Source organism: Convolutriloba macropyga, chromosome 4, assembly GCF_964194025.1.
Source record: "Convolutriloba macropyga chromosome 4, txConMacr16.3, whole genome shotgun sequence".
Lineage (NCBI taxonomy): Eukaryota > Metazoa > Xenacoelomorpha > Acoela > Convolutidae > Convolutriloba > Convolutriloba macropyga.
The window spans coordinates 49116150-49142393 of NC_134471.1; the positions used below are offsets into that span (position 1 = coordinate 49116150).

The 26244-nt window shown below is 35.1% G+C and overlaps 1 protein-coding gene across 2 annotated transcripts; it reads right to left on the reverse strand.

The window, feature by feature from the left end:
• Positions 1-10930: 10930 nt before the first annotated feature.
• On the reverse strand, positions 10931-25533 carry LOC142338474 (uncharacterized). Of its 2 annotated transcripts, XM_075388246.1 has the most exons (4): positions 24920-25533; positions 14492-14807; positions 14162-14179; positions 10931-11377 (listed from the first exon to the last, which is right to left on the reverse strand). In XM_075388246.1, the coding sequence occupies exons 1-4, from the start codon at positions 25091-25093 to the stop codon at positions 11112-11114; spliced, it is 774 nt and encodes a 257-aa protein (XP_075244361.1). In that variant the 5' UTR covers positions 25094-25533; the 3' UTR covers positions 10931-11111. The 2 variants fall into 2 exon arrangements, with proteins under 2 accessions (XP_075244361.1, XP_075244362.1); XM_075388247.1 differs by lacking the exon at positions 14162-14179 and having other exon boundaries at positions 24920-25527.
• Between the last annotated feature and the right edge of the window lie 711 nt (positions 25534-26244).

Sequence of the window (26244 nt, forward strand, 5' to 3'; positions counted from 1 at the left end):
CTAACACGCTATATTTCGGCGATGGACAGAGAGGAGGCAGCCAAAAATACAACAATTTGATTTGTTTCTTTTATGTAGTCAAATGTCATGATAGCTTTCTAGTCGCAGGAGTTTTAAACGTACCCTATTGAGACAATTTCTTTGAAAAATAGTAAATTGATTGAATTTCTTCTATAGTTAATTGTTAAAAATCGTTGAACAAATGTTAGTTTTTGTTTGTTTTTCAAAATAAAAAATTCAGACTGCGGTGAACCTTAACGGGGATTCAGTTCAATAATACCCACTCCACGAGTCGTTAGATGATCATGAGCAATCAAGAACATAAGTCAATTTCTCTTGAGTTCATACCTCCTTACTTGTTGAGGGAAATGGAACGATTGCATTTTATTGATTACTTTTTCAGCAACTCTATGTTCAGCTAACAACCAGTTAATTCAAACACAAAATTGATCAAAACATCTGAATTTCTATTTTGCGCTCTGAAGAAATCTCTGAGCGCAAAATAGAATTGTTTACTCAAATAAAGGCAACCATGCTCCGCAAGTTTGGTTTTCTAAGTTCAAAATATATGAGTCCATGCACCCTAGGGTTAATTTTTTTTTGGGTCAATGCACCATAGGGTCAATGCACCCAATGCACAAGAGCGTTAGTTTTTTAAAACGGTACTTTGGGTACAAAAGTCTTAGGATACAATATTTTTTGTACCCTAAGACTTTTGTACCCAAAGTACCGTTTTAAAAAATGGGCGCTCTTGTTAGCTTTTAAATCAAAATTTCACTACTCAACGATCAACTCAAGAAAAAACTTTAAAAAGTTCTGTTGAGTTCTAGCCTATTTGGCTTAAACCATCATGCAAGAAACGCGAAGAACGGCGTTTTTGATGTTACATCAACTAACATGAGTTAATTTGAGTCCGCATCTTACCGCTCCGATGTCCTCAACTTAAGCATTTTATCGTGCTTCCAACTTTTTATGTTTAGTGAAGAATGAACCTCAGCAGATTTTGTAAGTTTCGGGGCTAAATCGTCGGGGCTTTTAGGGAACATAGCCCAGTTTTTCTTGGCTGTGAGAGAGCATCAGCTGGGAAAGTAAGAAGGGAGATTTAGCTTTATTAACCAGTTGGCTGGAAGTATAAAAGTAAGGGGGATTACTCATTGTTACACTTAACTTCTGTTGGTTAATTGTTGAAAAGTTCTCTCCCGTGAAGTGTGTTCCTTCATTTTTGCTTAAATTTCATTCAGAATATAGTCACTTTACAAATATGAAGCTGATGTGTGTTGTCGTTTTGGCTACTGCTGTAGCAATTGTCCTTTCTGAAGCTGGTCACTGTAAGTTCAACTTTCAACTAAAATTTGTACTTTTTTTTGATATGGATATGGATTAATATTGCCTTATAATAGGCAGTTTAAGAGCGCAGGAAATTACTATAATCGGCTATTTAGTCAATTAGCGCCTCGTTGCATTTTTGTTAATTGTATTTCTTTTTCATCTCAATTTTTTTGCCAATTATCAACTCAATGGCTGCTCGTTCTTGGACACTACCCCTCCTCAGAATAATTGTTTCATTCACGCTGTTAATAGTTGCTGTTTGCTGGTTCAAAAACATTCTTAGTGTCGATATATATTTGCATCTTTTCCATGAGAACACTTTCATAATTAATAGATTTTGACTGGACTTTAACTAGGGTTTTGGAGATTGTAACTAAATTCCTTTCCAACCTGGAATAAAAAAGTTTTGTCATAGAATTCGGAAGCAACAGAAATTATTTGTAGTCGTCTTTTTTGAAATACTTCTAGTCAAGCTTTCAGCTAATTTTCAGCTCACATAAGCGTAAGAAAAGAGCTGATAAGACTTTGAGCTTTTTTCCTTGCGAGAGTGTGGAAGTGCTAAACTGGCACTGAAAATTGGTAGAAATGCTGAAGATAATAAATTGGTAGCAATGCTGATGTAGAAATTAAGTCGGCGAAGCATTGAATTAGCGCTGATTTTTAAAAATCAGCACTATGGCTGTTTTCAATACTTTTCATTTTTCATCAATTCATCTTTTTTGAAGAACCCCCTTTGGGCTTTTTTCTCGCAGAAATCAGAATTGAATTATTTGAATGGCTTTTGAATTGAGCTGTTGATGCGATTAAGCATGCGGACTTTATTACTATATAAATGAACACAGTTTCGATGAGTAAGTGACATTATATTGTTGCACAAGCAACATATCAAACACATATTGATGAACAAGCGACCTCTGATCATACCATTCCCATCCGCAAGTGACCCCTGATCAGACCATTCCCATCCGAAACTGACCCCTGATCAGACTATTCCCATCCGGAACCAAAACCCAGACCCTGTAATTATGGTCTGGGAACACACCGTGTGCGTTGGACATCGAATGATCAGAGGTCACTTCCGGATGGCACCTCAACCTGGGCATTATTCCTGAGTTGTCAATTCAAGTTCCAGTTTCAACACTTTTCAGCGCTTTTCAGCCATTTTCTCTGAAAAATGAGCGCTAAAATAGCACTGTTGTCGCCTTAACACGGGATTTTTGTCCCGGTTTCATAGTTTTGAAACTCATTAACCTAAAAAGTGTGATTTTTCCAGTCTCGGACATGGCACAGACGAGTGAGCGTGAACAAGTGAAGAAAAGAGGCATGAACATCCTTGCCATGTCTACGTCATCAAACAATGCCACACTCAACAGTGCCACGAACATCACAGCAGAGATTCTCAAGAACATCCCACAGGAAATGTACAAGGAACAGGGACCCTCTCTCGCCCAGACCCAGTTCAAATAGACATCGACACTACAAACAAACAAAACTACAGTGAACATCAGTAAAGAACGATCAACATCAACAGCAAACATCAACTAAGAACAGTAACATCACAACCGGCAAGTTATGGAAAAGAACACCAACTAAAAAGCACACAAACAACGGATAAACTAACAAAAAACTATGAAATCGACAGCATTGATTAGTATATTGAGTAAATTTTGATTGATCATTTTGAAACGAGCGTCATGGGGATTGAGATTTTATTGTGCATAAAAGAAAGATATATCTGATTGGCTGATTAAAACATGTCCAAATCTGCAAAATTTTGAATCCTGACGAGAAAAGCTAATTTATCAACAAATATTTGATTTATTGTATTTCTATAATTAAAATCTTTAATAATTTGAAATGTAATTTAAAGTGGAGTGGAACTCTTTTTGTAATAAATTTTCTGTTTCACTTAAAGCACTTGAGACTGAAGTATGAAATAAAAAAAGTTAAAACAGAACCCAGACCGGAATGATCTGCGATCGGATAGATCACTTCAATCACACTAAACTCGCATTGCGAGGTATTTTTTGCATGTTGTAGAGCAAATTCCACTCGAGGAACATGAGATTCTTGCCCGAATTAGTAGTACATACCATGGCCAGCCGCAAAACGCATGAAAGTCTGGAAGCAATGATCGCGCGTTGGTCCCGTCAGATAGTTTAGGCGAATGCTACCTGTTCAGAGGTCGTTTTGTTCTGCCTAGACCCGGGATATTCTTTTTTTTTTACTATTTCGCGTTCATATTTTCAAGATGAAGAAGAAGTTTGATCCTTCGCTACCAACATTTTTTCAAAAAAATGCCAGAAAAAACATTATCCATCCAAAAAATCAGGTTTCATGCCATTGTTCTACACTGTGCAAGCAAATTATAATCTGCAAACAATATAAATAAAAAGCTTTCATAGGCTTTTCAGCAATTGCTTTAAGCACCTTTTAATTTGCTTAGTTGACGGTAAAATTGTTGAAATTAACATAATTTCCAGCAACTCTTTCTGATTCTGCGACAAAAAATTCGTCACAGGTCATTTTTTTTTCAATTTTCACGTTCAATATAATTCATATATGCGCCAAATCACCGTGTTTTATATATTAAGAAAGGGTAATGAAGTTTTCAACTCAAATATTTTAGCCCTGTTTTCCCCTCTAATTCTCTCATTGAGAAATTTTTATTCAGATTTCTGTTTAATTGAGACTGCATTTTTTTAATTGCTGAAAATGGTCGTAATTGACTTCTACGGACAACGCACCTCGCTTGAGACCCCTTTAAAACTACGTTTCGTTCAAAATTTTCAAAACTTGAAGTAAAAGCTCAGTAGATTCTTTCGGAAAATAAAAAAGAGAAAGAAATCTTACCATCTACGCTACAAAAATGTTTATTAAAAATATGGTTCCGAAAAAAACTTGAAGACACTTTTTTTGTTTCTTTTTTTACAATGCGGAGTTCACTATCTTGTTTTTTCCATACATTAGGAAATACATGATAGGTTGGAAGCAATGATCGCACGTTGGTCTCGTCAGATCGTTTAGGCGGATGATACCTGTTCAGAGGTCGCGTTGTTTGGCCTAGATCCGGGATATTTTTTCCACTACCTTGCATTCCTATTTCCAAATTGAAAAAGAAGTTTGATCCTTCGCTACAACCATATTTTCATAAAATTGCAAGAATAAACATTATCTATCCAAAAAAATTGGGTTTCATGCCATTGTTTTACTCTGTGCAAACAAATTATATTGAAAGAAAATTAAATAAGAACCATTCATCGGCTTTTCAGCAATTGCTTTAAACACCTTTTGATTTGCTTAGTTAATGGCAAAAATTGTTAAAATTAACATAAATTCCAACAATTCTTTCCGATTAGGCGTCAAAATAAATCATTACAGGTCATTTTATTTACATCTCACGTTCAATACAACTTATACAAGCCCCAAATCATGGTGTTTCATACATTAAAAAAGGGTAATGAAGTTTTTAACTCAATTTTTTTAACCCGTTTTCTCCTCTAATTATTTCATTGAGGATTTTTTTTTCAGATTTCTATTTAATTGTACTTCATTGTTTTTTTTTAATTGCTGAAAATGGTCGTATTTGACTTCTATGGACAACGCATCTCACTCAAGACCCCTCCAGAACTACGTTTCGTTCAAAAATATCAAAACCTGAAGTAAAAGCTCAGTAGATTTTTTAGGAGAATAAAAGTGATAAAGAAAACTAACCCACTAAGCGACAAAAATGGTAATTGAAAATTAGGTTTAGATAAAAAATTGAAGGCACTTTTTTTGTTTGTTTTTTTTACAATGCAGATTTCACTATCTGGTTTTTTCCATGCATTTTAAAGTACATGAAAATCTGGAAGCAATGATCGCACGGTGGTCTCGTCAGATCGTTTAGGCGGATGTTACCTGTTCAAAGGTCGTTTTGTTCGGCATAGATCCGGGATATTTTTTCTACTACTTTGCATTCCTATTTACAAGATGAAGAGGAAGTTTGATTCTTCGCTACCAACATATGATCAAAAATTGCAGGAAAATCCTTATCTATCCAAAAAATTTGCTTTCATGACATTGTTTTACTCTGTGCAAGCAAATTGTATTCTGCGTAAGACATAAATAAGAAGAATTTATCGGTTTTTCAGCAACTCGTAATTTGCTTAGTTAATGGTGTAAATTGTTAAAATGAACATATTTTCCAACAATTATTTCTGATTTGGCGACAAAAAATCATCACATGTCATTTTATTTATTTGTCACGTTCAATATAATTCATATAAGCGTCACATCACCGTGTTTGATATATTAAGATAAGGCAATGCAGTTTTAAACTCAATTTTTTAACCCGTTTTTTCAATTAATTTTTTCTATTCAGATATCCATTTAATTGATTTTTTATTCAGATTTTTTTTCAGATATTTTTTTAATTGACACTGCATCATGTTTTCTATCGCTCAAAATGGTCGTAAATGACTTCTAAGGACAATGCACCACATTTGAGAATCTTTAAAAACTACTTTTAATAGACACTCACATGCACACACAAAGACACAGACACACGCACGCCACGCATGCACACACGCGCGCACACACACACAGAGACACACACACGCACGCACAAGCACACACACACACAGACAAACACACACACAAAGACACACGCACACACACACACACACTCACACACGCACACGCACGCAACACTCATATACAGACACACACACACAACGACACCCCCACGCACACACACCACACACCACACAAGTATTTTTAGACTACAAGTTTATCAAACTATTTTCATCATTACACTACGAGTTAACCACCACTATTTTATCGCCACTAGGTACTTAGTAACAGTGGCGATAAAAGAGAGTGATAAACTTGTAGTCTAATGCTGAAGTGTTTTTCCACTGTCAATCGGGCATTAAAATTATTACACTGGCAGTTTATTTAACTGTTATTATCGCAACAGGTGTTGATTAAAACGTTATCTTCACATCAAACTTGTTCCGTCCTGCTACAAAAAACTGAAAAGCACACGTGAAGCATAAATTGGCAACCATTAGCAGCAACATTTGTCTTTTTTTTTTAAAAAGTATGAGATTTGACATAAGCAGTTGGTAATAGACGTTGTTGACTGGTTAGACTATCTGCGTAATCTGAGTCAAGATATTCCTATTTGAGAGGACGCCGTTAGGGCGCAGAAAGAAATGCCACAAAACAAGATTTAAAGTCGAATACTTCCCGTGCTCTGATTGCTTGATATTAATCACCACTTTAAAGACATTTTTTGTAAAATTACATATAAAATAGCGTAACTGCGTATTCATGGGGTGGTTGGGGACCGCAAGATGCCGAGTGCAGCGCAACTCGACCGCACAAAATAGATAATAAAGCAACGACAACTAACTAATTCGCCATTGAATATAATTGCTGTACTTCAATTTAAGCCAATCAGATTATTAAACCAATCAAATTCAAGCATTCTGCTCTGATTCTATTTTTTTTATTCGGCTCTGCGCCCGCTATAATTACCATCTTCTCCTAAATTACTAATATCCTTTCAGAACAATCTTTTGAAGTTTTTCAGACCCAGTTGTTTTAACTTTTTGGTTCACAAAATCTCTGGAACATTTTAAGGTGTTGAGAATTTTTAAGTGTTGAGAACATTTTAAGTGTAAGAAATCAAAAAACTCCTGATGGTTTGTAATCTTCCGAAAACAAAAAAAAACAGTCGATGACGAGTCAAATCTCGTGCATATTTTTGGTTCCTGATAAATATGATACATTGTACAAGATATTTTTTAGAAATATAGTTACACTAAGAACATTGTTTCAAAACGGGATTTAAAGAGTGATCATTTTTGTACCTAAACAGCCCAAAAATATTTCACCTCATTTTTTGTATTATTGTGGTTGAATGTTATTATTGAGTGTAATGGGGTCCGAAGTTCTGAGATTTGTTGTTCCTTGCTGTTCCGACCCACTTTAACGGGAAAAAACTATATACTCAAACGGGTTTTTTTGTTCAGACAATTTTTGCTGATCGATATATCGATCGTAGATGGTTGTGATTGGCATCATCAGAAAATTCGCCAAGCGCAGAATGTGGTATTAAAAAGATTTTTTGGAGTTTCGGTTTTTAAAGAGAGTTGTGATGGTTTGAAATTTTGTGAATAGTAGATATCCGTTTTTTATCACCTTTTCCCTATTTTTGAAAACAATTTGTCAATTTTGCTTAAAATTTTAAAAATTATTAATTACAACGCTTGTAAATTTACTAAATCATAAACGAAAAATTTTTGTTGAATTTTGTTGTTTTCATAAAGTTATCGAGGTTTAAACTTTTATGAACATTTGACTGATTTTCCTTATTTCTGTTTACATTTTCCTAATTTTTACTTATTTTTTTGCAATTTTGCTAAAAAAGTAATAAAAGTGGTAACGATGGTGTTGTTGATTTTATCTCTAAAACCAATAGTATTTTTCAACTGTTTGATTCAATTGTCGCTAAATTTAACAAATTTCAAAATTTTTTTCCATCAAAATTGACTCGAAAAAAGGCCTTTGGTGTCCACTTTCATTGAATTCACCGCATTAAAACACTTAAAAACTGCTGGAACAGTTTTCGCTGTCTCCAGAACTTACTAAGTTCAAACGTGGATCCTTTAAGAGTGTCCTTGAATTAATTGTTTGCCTGTTGTCCGCTAATTTAACTCCTTAATTATGCAAAATGTATCTGTTATATTTGATTTAATGACTTTTTGTCAAATAATCCATATCCATAATACTTGGAACAATAAAATGTTCCCAATATACGAACGGCAATAGCTAGGCTAGTTTTAGTTAAATCCTTTTTTTCTATAAAGTCCAAAAAAAGTCTGATAGTAATCAGTCGATGTTTTTTTTTGAAACCTTTTTGCATTCCCCCCTTTTTACGTTAATTAATAACGGGAACGTTAAAGTTATGTTACGGAACAATTAAAATGTAATGTACTGATGATAAAACCAACTGGCTTCTTAGGGAGTTTCAAGGGAACCCATTTCCTTCTTTAGTAGAAAGCTTATGGTTGTTTTTTGAAATGAACAGTGGATTATGCAGCTTTGCTAAATCCTTCTCTTTTTTTGGTAAACTTCTACTTTAGAGACCGCAACAACAGGTCACATTGGGCTTCTAATCAATTCAATTATAATACTCACAAAATTTGAGTTTTTGTACAAAATTTTTTTAAATATTATAATTTTTGGACATTTTCCCCAGCCTTCAGGTTCTTTTTACGCTCTTGTCACATTATTGACAGTTTACGTGTCATTTTTGTGGTCCATTAAAAGGAAGACATAGTTGAGCACATCAAAATTTTGGTGAAGAGATTATAATTTTAATTGCTTCGTCTCCCTCTTCAAGAAGAATTTATTACTTTTTTTTTGCTTTCGGTCGTTATTTGTTGTTCTTCTTTTAGTCGTTTGAGAACTTTTGCATATTTGCAGGTTTTAGCGTCTTCGTATCGATGAGCAACGGAACCTATCTACTGATTTCGTTTGATTGATAAAGTTTTTTATGACTTTGGAATCAAATGTCTTATAAAAGGTATACAGACGTTTATTCAATTTCATATTTGGCTGTTTTTTTGCCACTTGTTACCCACTCTCATTACAAACATACTGCATATCAAATTACTGTTCAAACAAAAGGCACAATTGAAGATAGGGCATTTTTTGGTGCATTGTTTATTGTTTTAGCGGCTTCGACACCTGTCTTTTGCATAAGAACAACTTGTTTTTTGATGTTCGTCACTGTTTGTCATTCTTTTTTAGTTGAATGTGAAATCATACATAATTTCAGTTCATAGAGGGTTGCTGCTATAGAAGAAGTATTTGCTGATTTCAAATGATAGTTAAATCGTTTCACAACTTTGGAATCAAATGTTTTGGAAATTATATAAATATGTGTTCTTTAAATCATAACTTTGATGTCTTTGTCTAAAGAATATCTATTCTTCCTAACTGCAACTTGCATATCGTTTTTTGGTGTTAAAGAAAGGCGCAATTGAACATATCTAAGGTTTTTGTTGCAATGTTTATTCTTTTTACGCCTTCAATATCAGTTTTTTTTGTACAAAAAATTTGTTTAGTTTTTGATTTTTGCCTATATATCGATCTTTTTGTAGACGTGCGACAAATTCTGGTTAACGGCAGATATTAATGCGTTTTGCCAAAAAATCTCACTTGAGTGATTTCAGTTGCCATCTAATTTTTTGATGCCTTTGAAATTAATTGTTTTAGAAAAAAAATGAATATATTTCTAAACTTCTCTTTTTTTCTCTTTAAAAAACATGAAAGTCAGTCTCTTTAAAAACTCTTAACTCGGTCACATATCTAATTATTGGTTTTCAAAGAAGGCGGAGTTGACTATATACTAATTTTTGCGGATTTTGATTAAGGTTCCAACGGCTTTAACGCCGTTTTCTTGCAAAATTTAACTCAATTTTTGTCATTGTTCTGAATTTGTGGTTGATATTTGTAGACGTATAGCATATTCTGGAAACTGACTGGTCGCCTTGTCTCTTTATTAAAGTAAGAATGAAAGACAACTATCTAAATTTTTAAATTGTAATCTCATAGAGTTCATTGAATTATTTGCTTTTCAGAAGACAAACGTTTTTTTACCTTCGTCCTTTTTGTTATTTTGTCTGCTTGTTTCCGAATCACACCAAAACTGGTCCCAAGTGTTTTCTAGCAGTTGTTTAGTTTAGTTTTTATTTAAAACTATTTTTATTTTGTTATCATCAAGTTCTTTTTTCAAAGATATTAGAGATTGAGTTTTGGATGTAAATGCTTGTTGTTGTTATTTGATTTTTTTGTTTGTCTTATCTCTGATTGTTAGTAATCACAAGTCTCATCGGCCCACTACTTTTAATAAGTAATTTGAGCTAGAGGCAATTTTTTTTATTCATACACCAATTATTTTTGTACAAGTTGTGAGAATCTCTTCGTCATTTGGTCGACAATTATGCCAAACTTGTGGACATGCGGTGTCGGAACCTTAAGTGTAAACGCACATTACTGAGCTTCCTTGTTTGCTAAGAATTACTAATGTTTGCGTTATCTGATTAAACTTTTAACAGATCAAAAGACATAGCTAAATTTGAAACACAAAAAGTGAAGCAAAGTTTTGTTGTTAGCTCATTGAAAAACGGGAAGAGATGGCCGTCAAATTTGTCTTCAACGTTCTCCAAAAAATTTCACTTCAGTTTTATTTTGTTTGAAAGTTTTTAATGAATAATTTAAAGGAAATAAATAATTTTACGGAGAATTAAAAATTGCTGAATGATATTTGACGTGTTCTGAGAACCAGATGAAAGAAAACTTTTTATAGTTTGACTGAAAACCTACACAGCTCAGTGGAATGGATAGGGGGAGTAGAATGGGCCCCAAAACTTTGAGAAATGCCCATCACAACATCAAATTATTCCTCATTAGCGGCAGTTTTGATGAATAGCAAATTTCGAGACAAGTAAGGATGAACAATTTAATGCTGTCGGCCTTGACCAGTCTTCTGAAGACAAAAATTTGATGCTAAAGTCAAGCAAAAAAAACAACTGGACGAAAAACATTGAAAAAGACAAACAGGACTAAATTGATTGGTAAAGACTTCGTTTGCGAATAATCAATAAACAGTTGCATTGTTTACTTCTTGAAAAAAATGAAAGCTGAATTCAACCATTAGAATCATATTAGTTGCGGTAAAATTAATGAAAAATTCACTTTATTCAATTTTGTTAGATTCTTTTTCTTTAACTCCATGAATGATCAGTTCTAGATTTGACATTGGCAAATTTCCTCATTTTGAACAGATCTCTTCCATGTACAGGTTCTCTCTCACTCTCTCTGGCTCTAACGGCAGCTAGTCGTAAGTTGTTGCTAGGCAGGTATCTAAAGTTTGATTTGTTGTGTTTCTTGTTGTTTTGGCTGTTGTTTCTGGCTACGCTGTTGTTGGCAGTGTTTGTATATTTGCTTCCAGGGTATGCTGGATTTTCAAAATGGTCATCGTCTTTGTTTCCTATAAATGGTCTATATACATTACAGGTTTCAAATTAGAGTACGGCCAGCAAAATTTACAATTAGTAAGGAAATTAAAAACCTTGATTTTGCTATAATGAAATAATTTGCGGTGCCTGGATTAAAACTTAAGGTATTAAAACAACACAATAAAAGTTTCTATCTAGAACTCTCGGAGCTCTCATGAAATCAGACAAGTTTGAATTAACTATGCCTTTAAAAAACAGGAAACTTTAGTTCCCTACAATGAAATTTTTGTTAAGCGCGTGAACAGATTTCATGACCGTTGTCAGTTGTGCCAATATAAAACGTTCAGTGCAACCTCATTTGCTCACGATACACAAATATTATGCTACAATTTGCAAAGTAGTAACCCCCAAAAATCATAAATACATTTAAAAAATGGCGACAACTTAACCGCAGCAGCATCAGTAGCTCCGCAATTCGTCCAATCACAGGACGATGTAAAAGCAAAATGCAGTGTCTCAAAAGCCAAATAATAATGCAAAGTCCCTAACAACATAGGAAGGAATCTCTAGCTGTGTTCTACAAATCAAAACAGAGTTTAATTTTTTATTGCCCCTTAACGAAGTTGCGCAAACTCACCTAACAAAATGGAAAAATGTAAAAACGAAAGCAAATTATTGAAGCAATGAAGGATAAAACACCCGAACAAAAAAATTGTCTGGCTAAGTTCGGTTCTATAAATGCATTTTAAGTGCAACCTCAAAGTGCCAACCTATCGTAATTTAATTGCATAATACAGTGTTAAAAACAGTTAACAAATACAATTTTAGAAAACCATCTTATTTTTCCGAAGATTTCTTTATGCTTCAGTTGATAAAAAGATTTAATGAAAAAAATTAAAATCTGATAGGGAAATTGTTTAATATTCACAATCAATAAATATGGAACTGATGCTAAAAACTTCAGAATAATTGCTAGTTTGAAATTAAAACTCTCTATATAAACTTCTATATAATCCATTTTAGTTTTGAAATCTATACTTGTCTTTTGGCACCTCTTGGAGATGACATTTTCATTTAAAGAGAGTTTTCATAGGCAATTAGGCGAAGCATGACAATAACTAATGAGCTGCTTCTTTTTACATTGGTTTTTAAGACTTTAGTTTTTTCCCAAGAACAGTAATGATCTTTCTTGATACTATAGATAGTTTACTATCTTTCTTCTAATGTTTACCAGCTCCACTTAGTTTTTAACAAAAATCTCTTTTTAGTGGCGTTTCTTTTCCGTTTATTGCATCATTTATTGTCTTTGACCTGAAGGTAGTTTAAGTTGATACCCTCAATAATTACTTTCAGACCTAACCGTCAGCAATTCGACCGGCACGTCTTGGCCAAGATAAGCATTTCGACCTGGTAGTTTTGAGCAAGAACTGCATTCAGATTGCGAAGTTGAAAAGTGAAAAGATCATAGCTCTTAGTCAGTGCTATAAAATTTGCAAATGGATTTGCCCAATTAATGATTTTGCATATCCTCGCAAAAGAACAATTTGCTTATTATTGGGGCTCATTTGGACTATAATTGACAACTTTGACAACAACTTGTCACAAATACTCAAGAAACTCCGTTGTTGCTTATGACGAAAAAAAGATACAACTCCAGTCGAAAAATAATGGATAATTTATAAATACTTATAACTTTTTTGAAAATAATGGATACTTTGTAAATATTTACGAACTTCAAAAAATAATGCTTCTAATTTGCAATAAGATTTCAATTTTTATTTTGATCATTTTTATTTTTTTCTTAACATTTTATTGCATCTTTTCTGTTTGCATCTGCGTTGATGTTTTTGTTCTCTATTTCAATTCATAAAAATGCAAAAAAGTGCTGCAATCTCAATAAGGTCGGCATTTCTACTTAGAGTTTTTTCGTTTTTTCGTTTAACCGGAAAAATCTTGACTGGTCGGGATATTTAAATTTGGAGCTTTTTTGAAACTACTTCAAAAATTTACAAATAATTTATCAAATAATCGAAAGATTTACAAATAATTCGAAAGATTTACAAATAATTCGAAAACAAATCGAAAGATTTACAAATAATGGAAAAAAATGCAAAAAAAAGTTATAAATTTTATTTAAAATGATGCATCTTTTTTGCAATTTTTTTTAAAACCAATTTATAAATTATTCATTGTTTTTCGACAGGGGATGTTTACCGTGAACGCGACTACGACAGAAGAAAAACAGAATTTGGTCACATTTATTGGTGAATTATGTAACCTCCTCCAAGATTTTGAGCATTCATATAGCCTAAGCCTCAATTAAAATTCCGACAGAAATTTCTGTAATTAATCAACAATTGGGTTTACTTTCATTTTTGTCTTATTGGCATTTTGTTGCCTATTGTGTTAAGTAACTGTGGACAATAGTGGCGGCGTTAAGTGTGACGAGGGGTGTGGACAGAACTGGCAAAACTTGTCGCAGTTGCCCCCGCTTGATCGAAAACAGGCATGGTGGATAATTGTGACAGATATTTCCTAACTTGACGGAAATTTGAGCGAAATTTGCTTTCTGTCACAAATGTCCATGCAGGCTTATGACCCTGATCTGAAAATATTTTGGTCAATAAGAGTGACAAACTCGGGTAAATTTACTCTGACAAATTACACTTTTGGCACGAAATGTGATTTGACGTTAAATGCGGAGAACTTTCAGAGGTAGTGGCAAAACAGTTAGTTTCGAAGAAGGAAAAACGGGTCAAATAAAAATGACAGCAGTTCAAGGTGAACGTGTTGTGCTCTTCATTGCATTACGTTACCTTTCCTCGAATTTTTTCCTGTGAATAAACACTGATAAATATTATAGATATAAAAAAAAATTCAAACAAAATGGACGTCTGGCAAACATTTAAAAAACTTGTGCCTTTTTAAAGAATGAGATCAAGATGGAGGGTTTCAAAGGCATCCATGAAACTCCTAGTGTGAGGCCCTGGCCAAAGGACGGCCGTTGATATCATGTCCGAATCATATTTCAGATTTCTCTGTACCAGTAATATTAGGTCTGGGACCTAGCCTTGGTTGGCTAGAATTCGTAATCTGCCTACCCATTCAAAAATGCTCCACTTAATGTATATAAGCAGAAATTTAACCTGCTAGTAGTGTGTTGTACTTGTCTAAACTCTCGCTAGAATTGCCCAATGCTTGCTCCCCACCCCCTCCCCCACTACTGTACTCAGCCCTCGAGTACCTTCCAGTCATAATGCCCTCCATGCTCGTCTTTTCCCTTTGTGCCCTGCCTCCGGATTTGCCCGGTGGATACGAAGAGAGCCCAAATGTAAACTCTTCTGTTAAATTGAACGGGTTGCTGTTGTTCTGGTTGTTTTGACTGTTCAATTCGGACACAAAAGCGGAGGTTTTTTGCTGGTCTAGTTTGGAACTGCTCGTGTACATTTCCTCCTCGGGTGTCTATAATAAAACAATGAGGAGGATCGGTAATGTGCATCCGCACATAAAGTTCCAGCACATCTTTTCCAACACAACTTCCAACACACAGCCGGAGTAAAAGCTGCATAATAAAAAACAGAGACCAATCAATTCATAGATATACTCAAAATTACCTGACAGATAACAGAATATCGGTTCAACCGGGAAATGAGCAATTAGTATAATCTTTTCAAGTGTTTAAAGGATAGGTCCCAGAGTGATCAAAACAAAAGCAATTACAGCAAAAAGTGATTTAACGAGAAACTGACTATACTGTGCCATGCACATAAAGATGTATTTTCAGCAAAAAAAATTATCAAAACCAAACCTGAATACTAAAATGTTTTGATTTTATTCATTGTTGTAGCTAAATATTGGAACATTGTTTAGATGAGAAACAGTAGAAGTCATCTGACCCTAAGCATATGGGGTAAGTATGCATCCATCCGTAAGCGAATCTCCCCGTGTGAGCAATGCATACCTTGATTTAAATTACCTGTTTCTGAAATATAAGAGCGATGAACCGTAAGCACAGCTCACAACAACAAAACTTTAAAACTTCGTACAAAAATTATTAAAAGATTGCACGTTCTCAACGTAAGTACATTCAGAAGATTTGAAATAATTACATTCCATGCACTTTCTAATTAAAACCCACTTTTACCATAACTAAAATCCACCCTAAAACTACTAATTTTTACGCTTAGTGTTATTACAATTCATCCTTTTGATATTTTCAGCTTTTAGGTCACCAGACTTTTTTTTTACAAATTAAGGTAATTGAATTTCACTCTATATGATTTGTTTAAGAAATATCCCAGGCTGTCACTGCGCGTTTTAATTACACAAAATTATTAAAACTAATTACAAAGCTACATTTTGAATTGTTCAGTTTAAATGGTAAGTAGAGTTCACGCGAACTCTACATTTGAAGGATAGCAAGTAGATTAAAAAAATCGGTAAGCATTTTCCTCAAACCCCGTAGATCAGCAACATTCGCTAAGGGTCAAACGACTCGTAGTGAACATAATTATGATGATAAAATGAAAGTGATATTTTGTTATTGGTTATGACATACAGGTTCTAAACAATACAGTGTAAATAAATAATAAATTGAAGATGATAATAACAGAAAAGTAGAGTTCAACATTTTCTCATCAAAGTTGTAATTTGAACGCTGGGATAATAATTTTTCCTCTTATCATGTAGGTCATTACGAGATAAAGCATTTTTGCGGCAAAAATTTTGCAAAAATAGATATTGCTTTTGATATTAGATAAAACGAAAGTTCATCTTTTTGTGAAAGAAAACAATTTAGGTAATACATTAGTTTTGACATGAATTGGTTCATATTTTTTGCACAAGGACACTTTGCAAACTCTCCTCCTCGAGTATTATGGAAAATACTATTTGGAAATGTGTAACTGTATATTCAAATTGGTAATTTTAAAAAAAAAGTTTCCCGTGTTTCTTCTAAATAAAGATCTAGTTCAACTCAAACCCCTCAACTCTGCTAAAGGGATATGTACAGTTTTTTTATGCTGTACTCAGAAAAGCAACAAATGATGTCGAAGAATTGATGTACCTGTGCATTGTAAAACCCTACTGCCTCGAGAAAGTCAGACAAAGTGACGTTTTTAAGATCAAAATAAAACTTGCAATAAACATTTTGCACTTGTGAAGGCCGAACATTAATAATTTCATCAATGTTTCTTTAAAAGAAACAGATTTAGAGAAAAAAGCAATGCAAAGTTAACCCACTACATGTCGATGTATCTCATTTCTAAATTTTGTAACACGGAGTACGCTTCATTTTAACTCAGATTGTTGCGGCAATTCTACAACGAAATGCTAACTTGTGTTTGTAATAATCTATCACAAAGTCCTGACATCAAAATCGCATAGAAACTTAGACGTTTGGGCCTAGGTCGACATAGTTAGAATAGCAGGCTACAGGTTTTGACTGTTAAGTTAATGAAATTGCAGATTGTTGCAATCTCACTTGAGCAGTAAAATACTGTGTCTTGCTAGCGCGAACGTTGTAATTTATGTTACCATCAATTTGGTCCTGAATGTTTGGGTAAATTGAGAGAAAGGAAACTAAAAAAGATCGGAAGATCTAAACAAAAACTAAGGAAAAATTTTCTTTACTTTGACCTTACGAACGATCTATAATGAGTTCGTAGAAAATAATAGGCAGTGGAGGATAGATTTACAGTTCACAGATTTCTGGTTTCTAAACATAAATTATAGATGCTATGTCCTCTCTACGGCTTCGGCCAAAGTGATTAACGAAGGACCTGTTTTGAGCAAAAATTCAAATCCGCTTACGGCAAAACCGAATTCTCCTCTGTGAACTGAGTTGTGATCTGAAAATAAATGCCCCTCGTAGGTTCGTTTATAAGCATGAACAGGGCGCAACCTTTAGGGACACAATATCCCTGTTACTGTCCCAGTTTGAACTATTGAGTCATTAAATGATACTCAGACAAATTATTTTGTTTAGTTGAGTTGAATTATTTGAGTAGTTCCAGCAAACAAATTTAGCCTTTAGCAAAACTGAACTATTAGTTTTTTTGGTCTAACAAAACAGCGTTTAATGCCATGCTCATTTACAGTATATCGGACATAAAATTACAAAACGAACTGCACATTCTCGCATGCCGACAGCTTGTAAACGGCTAATAACAAACTTGGCTAATAAACTTCCCGTGTCATTGACAGGAAAGCAGCCGTAACATTTGGTCCGCCGACCGTGACTGTGGAATACAAACCGCTGTTTAATCTTGAACAAAGCAAAGCCAACGAGGCGAAACGAGTTGCACATTCAAGCGACGTAGAAGTGCGCAGTCTGCATAAAAGCAAAATATGGGACAGAAAGTGGTCCAACTGCGGCGTCAAGGTAACCGAAAAGTGCCTCGGTCACGTAGTCACTGCAACCTCGGGAGACAAATCAACCACTGCATGCAGCAAATTGAACTGAAGAAAAAAGACGGCTACAAACTGATTAAGTTTAAGGATCGGCCTAGCAAAGGTAAAACAGTATATAATCAAAACTTGCAAACTGGTATTAGACTCGAGAAGTTACTTGACAAGAGAAGTGATATCTTTAACAATTTTAATTTCTACCGACAATACTTTATCAGACAACAAGAGTTTTCATCAACCTAGAAGCTGATTAGTTTCCATGTGTCCCCAGTCAGACAAGCACGGCGGATCAGCAGAATCAGACACTTCTCCGGAGCAGAGCTGCAGAGTCAAATGATAGGATTTCAAGATCTATTGCAGAAACCTCCTAAAGTTTAGTGAACAACGATCAAAATGAAAACCAGGACAACGCGTCAAACGCGCCTTCCGGTAAAACGGCGTAGAACGCAGAGAAGATTGCAGGTATAGAAAAAAAATTTGACTCCAAAATGCGTTTAAGAAAAATTAAATACGAATTGAAGCAAAACAACCGTGAGATGGAAATGCATAGTTTGGAAGATGAAGGTGGACTCAAACTGGAAGACGAAAAGGAAGCACCTGATGCAAGAAAATCTGATTCTTCTGACGATAGTGCCGCACTTAATATGCGAAGCCAATCGCCCGTCAGTTGGATAAGTTTGAATGCGTTAAAGATTGTAATTTTGATTATGCAAAAAACAGTCACAACAACTATCGAGTCAGCTTAGACTGAGAAAATTTACTTCAATCTAGATCCCCAAGCGAAGAGCGTTTCAAACTTTACAGTTCACCAGATCGGTCTGATTGCAATTTAGAGAGCAGTGGTTGTAAGCTAGCAAATTCGGAGTTTAATTTTTAGACGAAAGTCCACTCGAGTGGCTCAAATGGTCGAATATGTTTGTAGCAACAGTACATAACCGTGCCATATCCAACTCTGCCCCTTGAGAAAAAGAGTCAATTGAGGACAATGTTGACTGGCCAGTCAAAAGCGGCTATAGCAAGTAAGGGCTGCTCCGTAGAGATATATGGTAAGGCTTGGGCGCTGTTAGAACGAAGATTTGGCCGACCTTACCTAATTGTCGAGTCGCAACTCAATAGACTGCGAAACCAATAGGCAATGAGAATGAACCATTCCAAAGTTCAAGGCAGTTATTCAACAACCATCACTATTGTACTCAGTGTTTTCAGGCACTAAATTTATGAAGGCGACTTGCCATTTAGTGCCACACTGTAAAATGCTATTGAAAAATTTCCACCTAATCTGAAAAAGAAATGTTGGTTTTATATTGATGAAACCAAAGAGGACCCGCAAGTTCTCTGTCTCCTAGAAAAATGGTTATTGAGCTAGGCATTAAATTACGAAGGCATGTCACAGCCCCCAGGGGAATGTATGTGGGATAATGAATGAAATGAAAACAAAATTAAGCAATTCTCTAAATTCTCGAATTTTAGGCCGTTTTCGAACAAAAAGGAAGCGAAGCCAACAAATAACGATCATGGTCCATTAGCCGATGGTACAGATGAAATTTGAAATTGTTCTTTGTGTAAGAACATGAACGTGAATGATCTTTATGCAGCTGCGCAAAGGCAACGCTTATGTTACGGATGTCTAACATAGCTCACCTACATGGAACAAAAAATTTGAACATAGAAAGGATATAAAAAAGAACTTCTTTAAAAAGTACATTCAATCGAAGCGCTTGTACTCACGTCAATTTCACTGAGAACCATTAAATACGAATCTAATAAGCTGAAGCAAACCCTTAAACACTTGAATTTTCTCCCAAACAAAACACTCAACATGAAGGAAGCCGGCATAAATCTGGGTCAAGATGCTTACGAGCTACAGAGGGGAACACTGGATTACAAGATAAGATCACGAAGTGAACTTTTCGTCTTCCTAACAGAATTGCATTGGATTGTCAATGGACACATGACGGGAAATTGAAGACAAAAAATTGGTCATTTCATTATTACAGAACATGTGAATGTGGCCGAGATTATTTAAAAATGGTGAGACATAAGAACCTATTCTTCCAAAATTAACGTCGGCAGTCAGTAGGAGGAAATCTAGGCGCTAAAGATGCTAGAGAGTACGACGAAGTTTATGGGCGAGCGATATGAAGGGAGAATACTATGGTGTTAACCAAAACCGGACCTGCTCAACAACTGCGGTTCAGCATTGGGTCAGTTTTACTAATTGGAACGAAGATTCCAAAGGTACCCGACATGAAAGGTTTGTATTAACAGTCACTAGATACAGACTTAGAGAAGGGATTCCTAAATGCACTAGACGCATTCAAAGTGAAAAGAGCCTTTGGTAAATAATGGTATCTTCCTCACCATCTAGCGCTCAACGTAAACAAGCCCGGCAAAGTAAGATATGTTTGCAATGACGCATCAAAGTACAAGGACGAATGCCTAAATGACAGGCAACTAGCAGGACTTGACCTTCAGCAAGATTTGGTTGAAACGATTTTGAGAATTTGTGAATGGCTAATAGCCCTAACAGCAGGTATCAAATCGGGTTTTCTGCAAAAGCAACGTCCCCATCAGGATAGAAGTTGCTTGAGCTTTCTATGGCGCCCAACATCTAATGAAAAGTCCAAGGGTACGAAAATTAGTGTCAAGTGTTTGGAGCAAAGAGTTCTCTAATTTGCAAAAACTACGCTCTCAAACAAGTGGACTCCATAATGAAGAGATGTATTCAATTGCAGCAAAAGCAACACAGAACTAATCCTACATGGAAGGTATCACCAAATCAGTAGAAGTATCTAAAGAGGCAATTGAAGTTTTCAGTCAGTTGCAACATGGTATTTCGCAGCTTGTATTTGAAATGAAAAAGTGGATAAGCAACTGCAACGAGGTTTAGGAAGCAATCCCATTAGACTTGAAAACAACCAGCAACACAAAACAAGTAGAGTGAACCCAATTCTGACGCATCTTCAGTGCTTGGAATACAATGGACGGTTACTGATGACAGTCTCCAAATTGATGAGGTACCAGTAAAATAGTTGAAACACCCATAACTCAAAGGAATATTTTGGCTTTATTGTCTTCAGTATTTTACCCAATCAGATTGTTTGCTTCGTTTAGTTTTCACATGAGACGACTTCTTAAAGACATCTGGACTAAGAATGGTCAACATTGGGAAAATGAAGTGGAGCCTGGTGAAGAATGAGAGTTAATGAGTTGGATGAAGCAACTCCCAATTATAGCTGAAACAAACGTCGATCGAAGATACTTCAATACAGCGAAGTACAAAAGGGGAACTTCATATGCTTCCTGATGCAATTGAAGACAAGATGTGTGCTGTGACATACCTACACTCTCAACCAAAAGACTACTCTGCAGACTTAGCATTGTAATTGGAAAATGCAGATAGGCACCGATGAGGCATATATGAGTACCATGACTGGGATTGCAAGCTGCATTCATAGCAGTACGGTTGAAGGAAAAGATAGTCAAAGAATACGAAATGAAGAAACATAGTTGCAATTTATGATCAGGTTCAACTACCGTTTTGCAGTGGATACACGGTTCCAATTTAAATTCAAGTGTTTGTGGCAAATCGAGTAGCTGAGATACTGAATAGAGCTTATGTTTTACAAAGTTAGCGGTATCAGCAGCCCAGCGGACATTGTTACTAGAGCAATCAACATTGAGGAACTCAAGAAAAGTGAGCGCATCATTGGACCGGCTTGGTTGAGACGACCAAAAAGCAAACTGCCAGAGCACGTGAACATAATCTTTGACTCAGAAGATAAGAATTTAACCTCATCAGTCTTAATAATACAGGGTGAAGAAGGAAAGCTGTAGTTTAGTGGGAACGATTTAGTAAATTTAACAGGCTATTGAATACAGTGGCGAACGTACAGCGAGCATTAAGCAAGCAAAAAAACATCAACACTTGCAGTGAACATTGAAGTAAAAGAAAAAGTAAGAGTGATAATCTTCAAATAATACGGCAAAAACAGTTTGAAGAAGAGATGAAGTCCATCAAACTTGAAAATAAAAATCCAAAAAGTATCGAAATCCTGCAAATTTCACTTTTTTTTGATGAAAAAAAGTTTAACTCGCGCCAAACACAGAATAGGCAAAAGTCAATTGCACTTCAGCGCAGAACATCCAATATTGTTACATTGGAAACACCCAGCGGTTGAATTGTTCTTGCTAAACGATAACAATAAAAATCGACACAAACGCGCAGAGCAGTCAACAAAAAACATTGTATAGCAGAAGGCATGGATCCTAGGCATACGAAATGACTTATAATTGATCAGAAACAACTATTTCACTTTCAGAAAGTGTAGAGCGCAAACAAAATCACAGTTGCCAAAAGTTGGTTAGTTGTTTAAACAATCTTTACAACTGTTGCAGTTAATTACTTTAGATCCTTCAGTGTTAAGATTGGTTTAAAGAAACGAAAAGCGATGGTGTTGTATGTTCACATGTCTAACTTTGAGAGCGGTGCATAGAGAAGTGGTACAAAAGTTAGACACGGATAGCTGTCTCAATGGAATCATGCAATTCATTGCACAAAGAGGCAAACCTAGTACAATCGTCAGGGACAACAGGACAAAAATTGATTGAGCTGAAAGAGAACTTGCAGATCAAAATGCGTGCAACTCTTGTAGTGTTGGTGAACAGATTAATCAATGAGAATATTCTTTCAACAGCGATGTGTATTGTTGAGCAAACATTGAATGCAAGACCGTTGACTCCAGTCAGTTGAGAAGCCACTGACTTAGAAAAATTGACTTTCAATCACTTTTCGCTGGACAATATGAACGTTTCTTTACTGTATCTACTATGCGCAGAGGAATTCGTCGATCATCGAAAACTCTTCCTACAACCTCAAGCTTATGCAAATCTCTTTTTGGACAGATTTCTTAAAAAGTATCGATGAATAGCCAGCAAAAATGGCGAATTACCGTGAACGAAAACCTTAAAAAGGCAATCTCGATTTTGACCGAAAAGCGTGACAAGTGAGGCTATTGTAATCTGAGTTGAGTGACGCAGACCATCGAAGGGTCCGACGGCGTGATTCGATCAGCAAAAAACCCAAATGAATGATGGAGTTTACCCGAGACCAGTGGTAAAACTTGCTCCTGTGTTGTCAAACAGAACAATGATTTTGCGATGGAAAACAGAACCGGCGATGTGAGGGCCAAGCAGTAATAATTTCTTCTATTTAAATTCTTCTAAGTAAACTTTTATTTTAATGAAGAAGCAAATTTATAGACGCATGCAACGCAAAGTTGGGTCACTATATGTCGACATTTTTTGTTTCTGAATTTAATGACGAGGAATACGCTTCATCTTAACTTAGGTTTTTGCGTCAATTCTACAACGAAATCTTTACTTGCATTTATAATCCTCTATGGATAACCTACATGGTTAATCACAAGGTCCTGAAGTCAATCTTGCATGGAAAATGAGACAATTGGTCCTCTCTCGACATAGTCAGGCTAACCTATTCAACGGTTGATAATTGACATGTACAACAGGAATAGCAGGCTATAGATAGAAGTCAAACCACAACCAGAGAAGAGCGGAAATTTTTCAGGTTTTGAATGATACATTAATTAAGTTGCAGATTGTTGCAATCTCACTTCAGCAATAAAAAAATTGTCTTGCTAGCGTGAACCTTGTAATTTATCTTAGCGTCAATTTACTCGTAAAAATTAAGGTAACTTGAGGAAATTAATGATCCTCTGATATATAACATTAAATTGACGATAAACTCCATTTCTTTGACCTTACGAAAGATTTAAATTCGGTTTTGTTGAAAGTAATAGGCGTTGAAAGATAACATATTTGATTTTTTCGAATTAAAGATCTATATGCTACGTCGTCTCCTATGTTCGGCCCCAGTGACTAACGAAAGAGCTCTGATATGACCAGTAATGCAAGTCCGCTTATGGCAAAAGACGGGTTATCCTCTTTGAGTTGTGTTCTAATCTGATACTAAATGTCCCTTTTAGATTCGTTTATAAACATAAATAGTGAGCAACCTATGGGGATACAACATTTTTGCTATTGTCGCAATTTCAATTTTTGTGTTGTTAAGCGATACTCAGAAAAATTATTTGTTTAGTTTATGGGAATTAATTGAGTAGTTTAAGCAAACGATTTTAGCATTCAGCAAAGCTGATCGATTAGTTGTTTGGACTAATAAAACAACATTTAATGGGACGATAATTTACAGTATAGCGGATATAAGTTTACAAAAGCGAAACAACTTTGTATCCCGACAGCTTTTAAACCGCTATAAAACAACATTTAATGGGACGATAATTTACAGTATAGCGGATATAAGTTTACAAAAGCGAAACAACTTTGTATCTCGACAACTTTTAAACCGCTATTGAACTGAGCGGTATAAAACTTTCCTTGTCCTTGATAGGAAAGCAGCTCTTACAGCACTGAAATCATTTTTAAATAAAGAAATTATTTCAAAGACTGTTTTCATTTTGGCAAAATCCAGGCATTTTGGCTGTTTTCATTTTGGCAAAAGACGTGTGCGTTAGATCATTTATTTTTTTATGATGTCTGTTATCTAATGCTAGGTTATTTGCAAGGTTGTGCAGTTTCCTCGACAACGCGGCTTTGCCTATAGGATTTCAAAATTTGCATTGCGAGGGCTTCAATTCAGCATTCGGTTCTCCTGAATTCTGCAAATTGCTCCTGATTTGTCTCAAAGAATTCGTTATTTCCACCTGCATGCGATACCATTCTGTTTGGTAGAATGTTTAAACTTTGATCATTACTGATTTAACGTCTGATCGCGATGAATCTTTGGCGAGTCAGAGTTTGTTCAGAATTTTGAATCTTAACCTAGACGCAGTCTTGTAATAAAAACGAAATTTTTTAAACAAAATTTGATATTATTTATATGAGCTTCACTTATTGTCCGAGCAAAAGGCTCTTTACCCAACGATCTGAAAGACAACCGCAAACGAGCCTCTACTTTATGACTTTTTGAAGAATGTCTGCAATTATTCCGTTTTGGATATTTGCAGCCCTTAATGAAAAAAGGCCCAAAAAATTTTCGCAAATGGTCTAGCAGGCTTTTTTTTCTAAAATACGTGAACTTTTTCAAGATGACGTGATAAAGAAATTAACTGAAATTTCAGTTGACTGACCTTTAAGCCAGCTCTTCTAAACAGGGCTCGACGCTTGATTTGCTGAGCTTGGAATCGTGCCTTGTCGGACACGAGAAGTGCCTGGCTAATACTAGACTTAGCTTCTTTCTCTATCGCGTCTTTCAGAAGGAGGTCTGGACCAGGATAAAATCGCAAGTGAGGGTAATTGGCCATAATAGTCTCAAATAACAAAATTCAGTAGTCGAAATTGAACTTAACGAATAGTTAATTTAATTTTCCAAATAAATTTACAAGAGGATCTCTTTTTTAAATTTGAAATTGACTGATTATTTTAAATTCATTCGGGTCAAAATAAATTTAAAGCTATCAGTATTTTTAATTTATTCAATTAGGAATGCACTGATAATAACTCCTGTAATAAGACCTTAACTGAGTTTTAACAGACACTACATAACTCATAATAAAGTTTCGCAAACAAATTCTTACTATCAATTTGTAATTATATATAGACAAGAGCACACGTTCGTAATTCAGTTAATATTTAATGAAAACAAAGCTTCAAAATTTGCAATGTGAATTATTGTTAGTTTATATATTTGTTTATATCTAAACGTTTTTAACAATATTTGATGGCTTTTGACGTTGAATTCTTCAGCGCCGAAAATATTCAACGTGAATTTCTGGTTTATGTACACACAAAGTGTTTGACAAATTCAACTCAAACACATTTAAATGATTTTTCAATTATGGTTCTCAAAATCAAAAGAAAATGTACTTGGCATTTGAATAAAATTAAAATTGTGTATACGTGTGTTAAATTGAATGCGAGAAGTACTGAAGCTATACGACCATAACTTCAAATAAATTAATTTTCAATCATTTGTTCTATTGTTGTGCAATAATTAGAAGCAACCAAATTTTTATACTGACTACAATATTGGTATAGCTTTCCCATGAAAAAAAAGCGAATGTCGAGATTGATAACCAGAGAATATGATACAGGGTTACCCACTTTTCATAAGTCTTGGCAACCCAATTCAAGTAAGGTGTAGAACACGGTCGGATGCATGCGCCAAGGGGGATTTTAAGGGGGGGGGGGGAGTTTTTGATTACATGGAACCGCTCTATAGTTGAAGGGTGCCCGAAATTTGACCATTAACAAGCGAAACTCTAATCATTAAGAGGCATTGGACGATGAAGGGCGAGCAAGTTGTACATCTCATATTATACTGCTGGTCCGTACATTAGATACTTAAACGACGGGGTTAATCGCGGGACCACATGTATAACTTGAGAGTTCAACCCTTAGTTCTACTCTTGGTATATAGTTAAGTATTAAAGAAAGTTAAATGCAAATATGAATT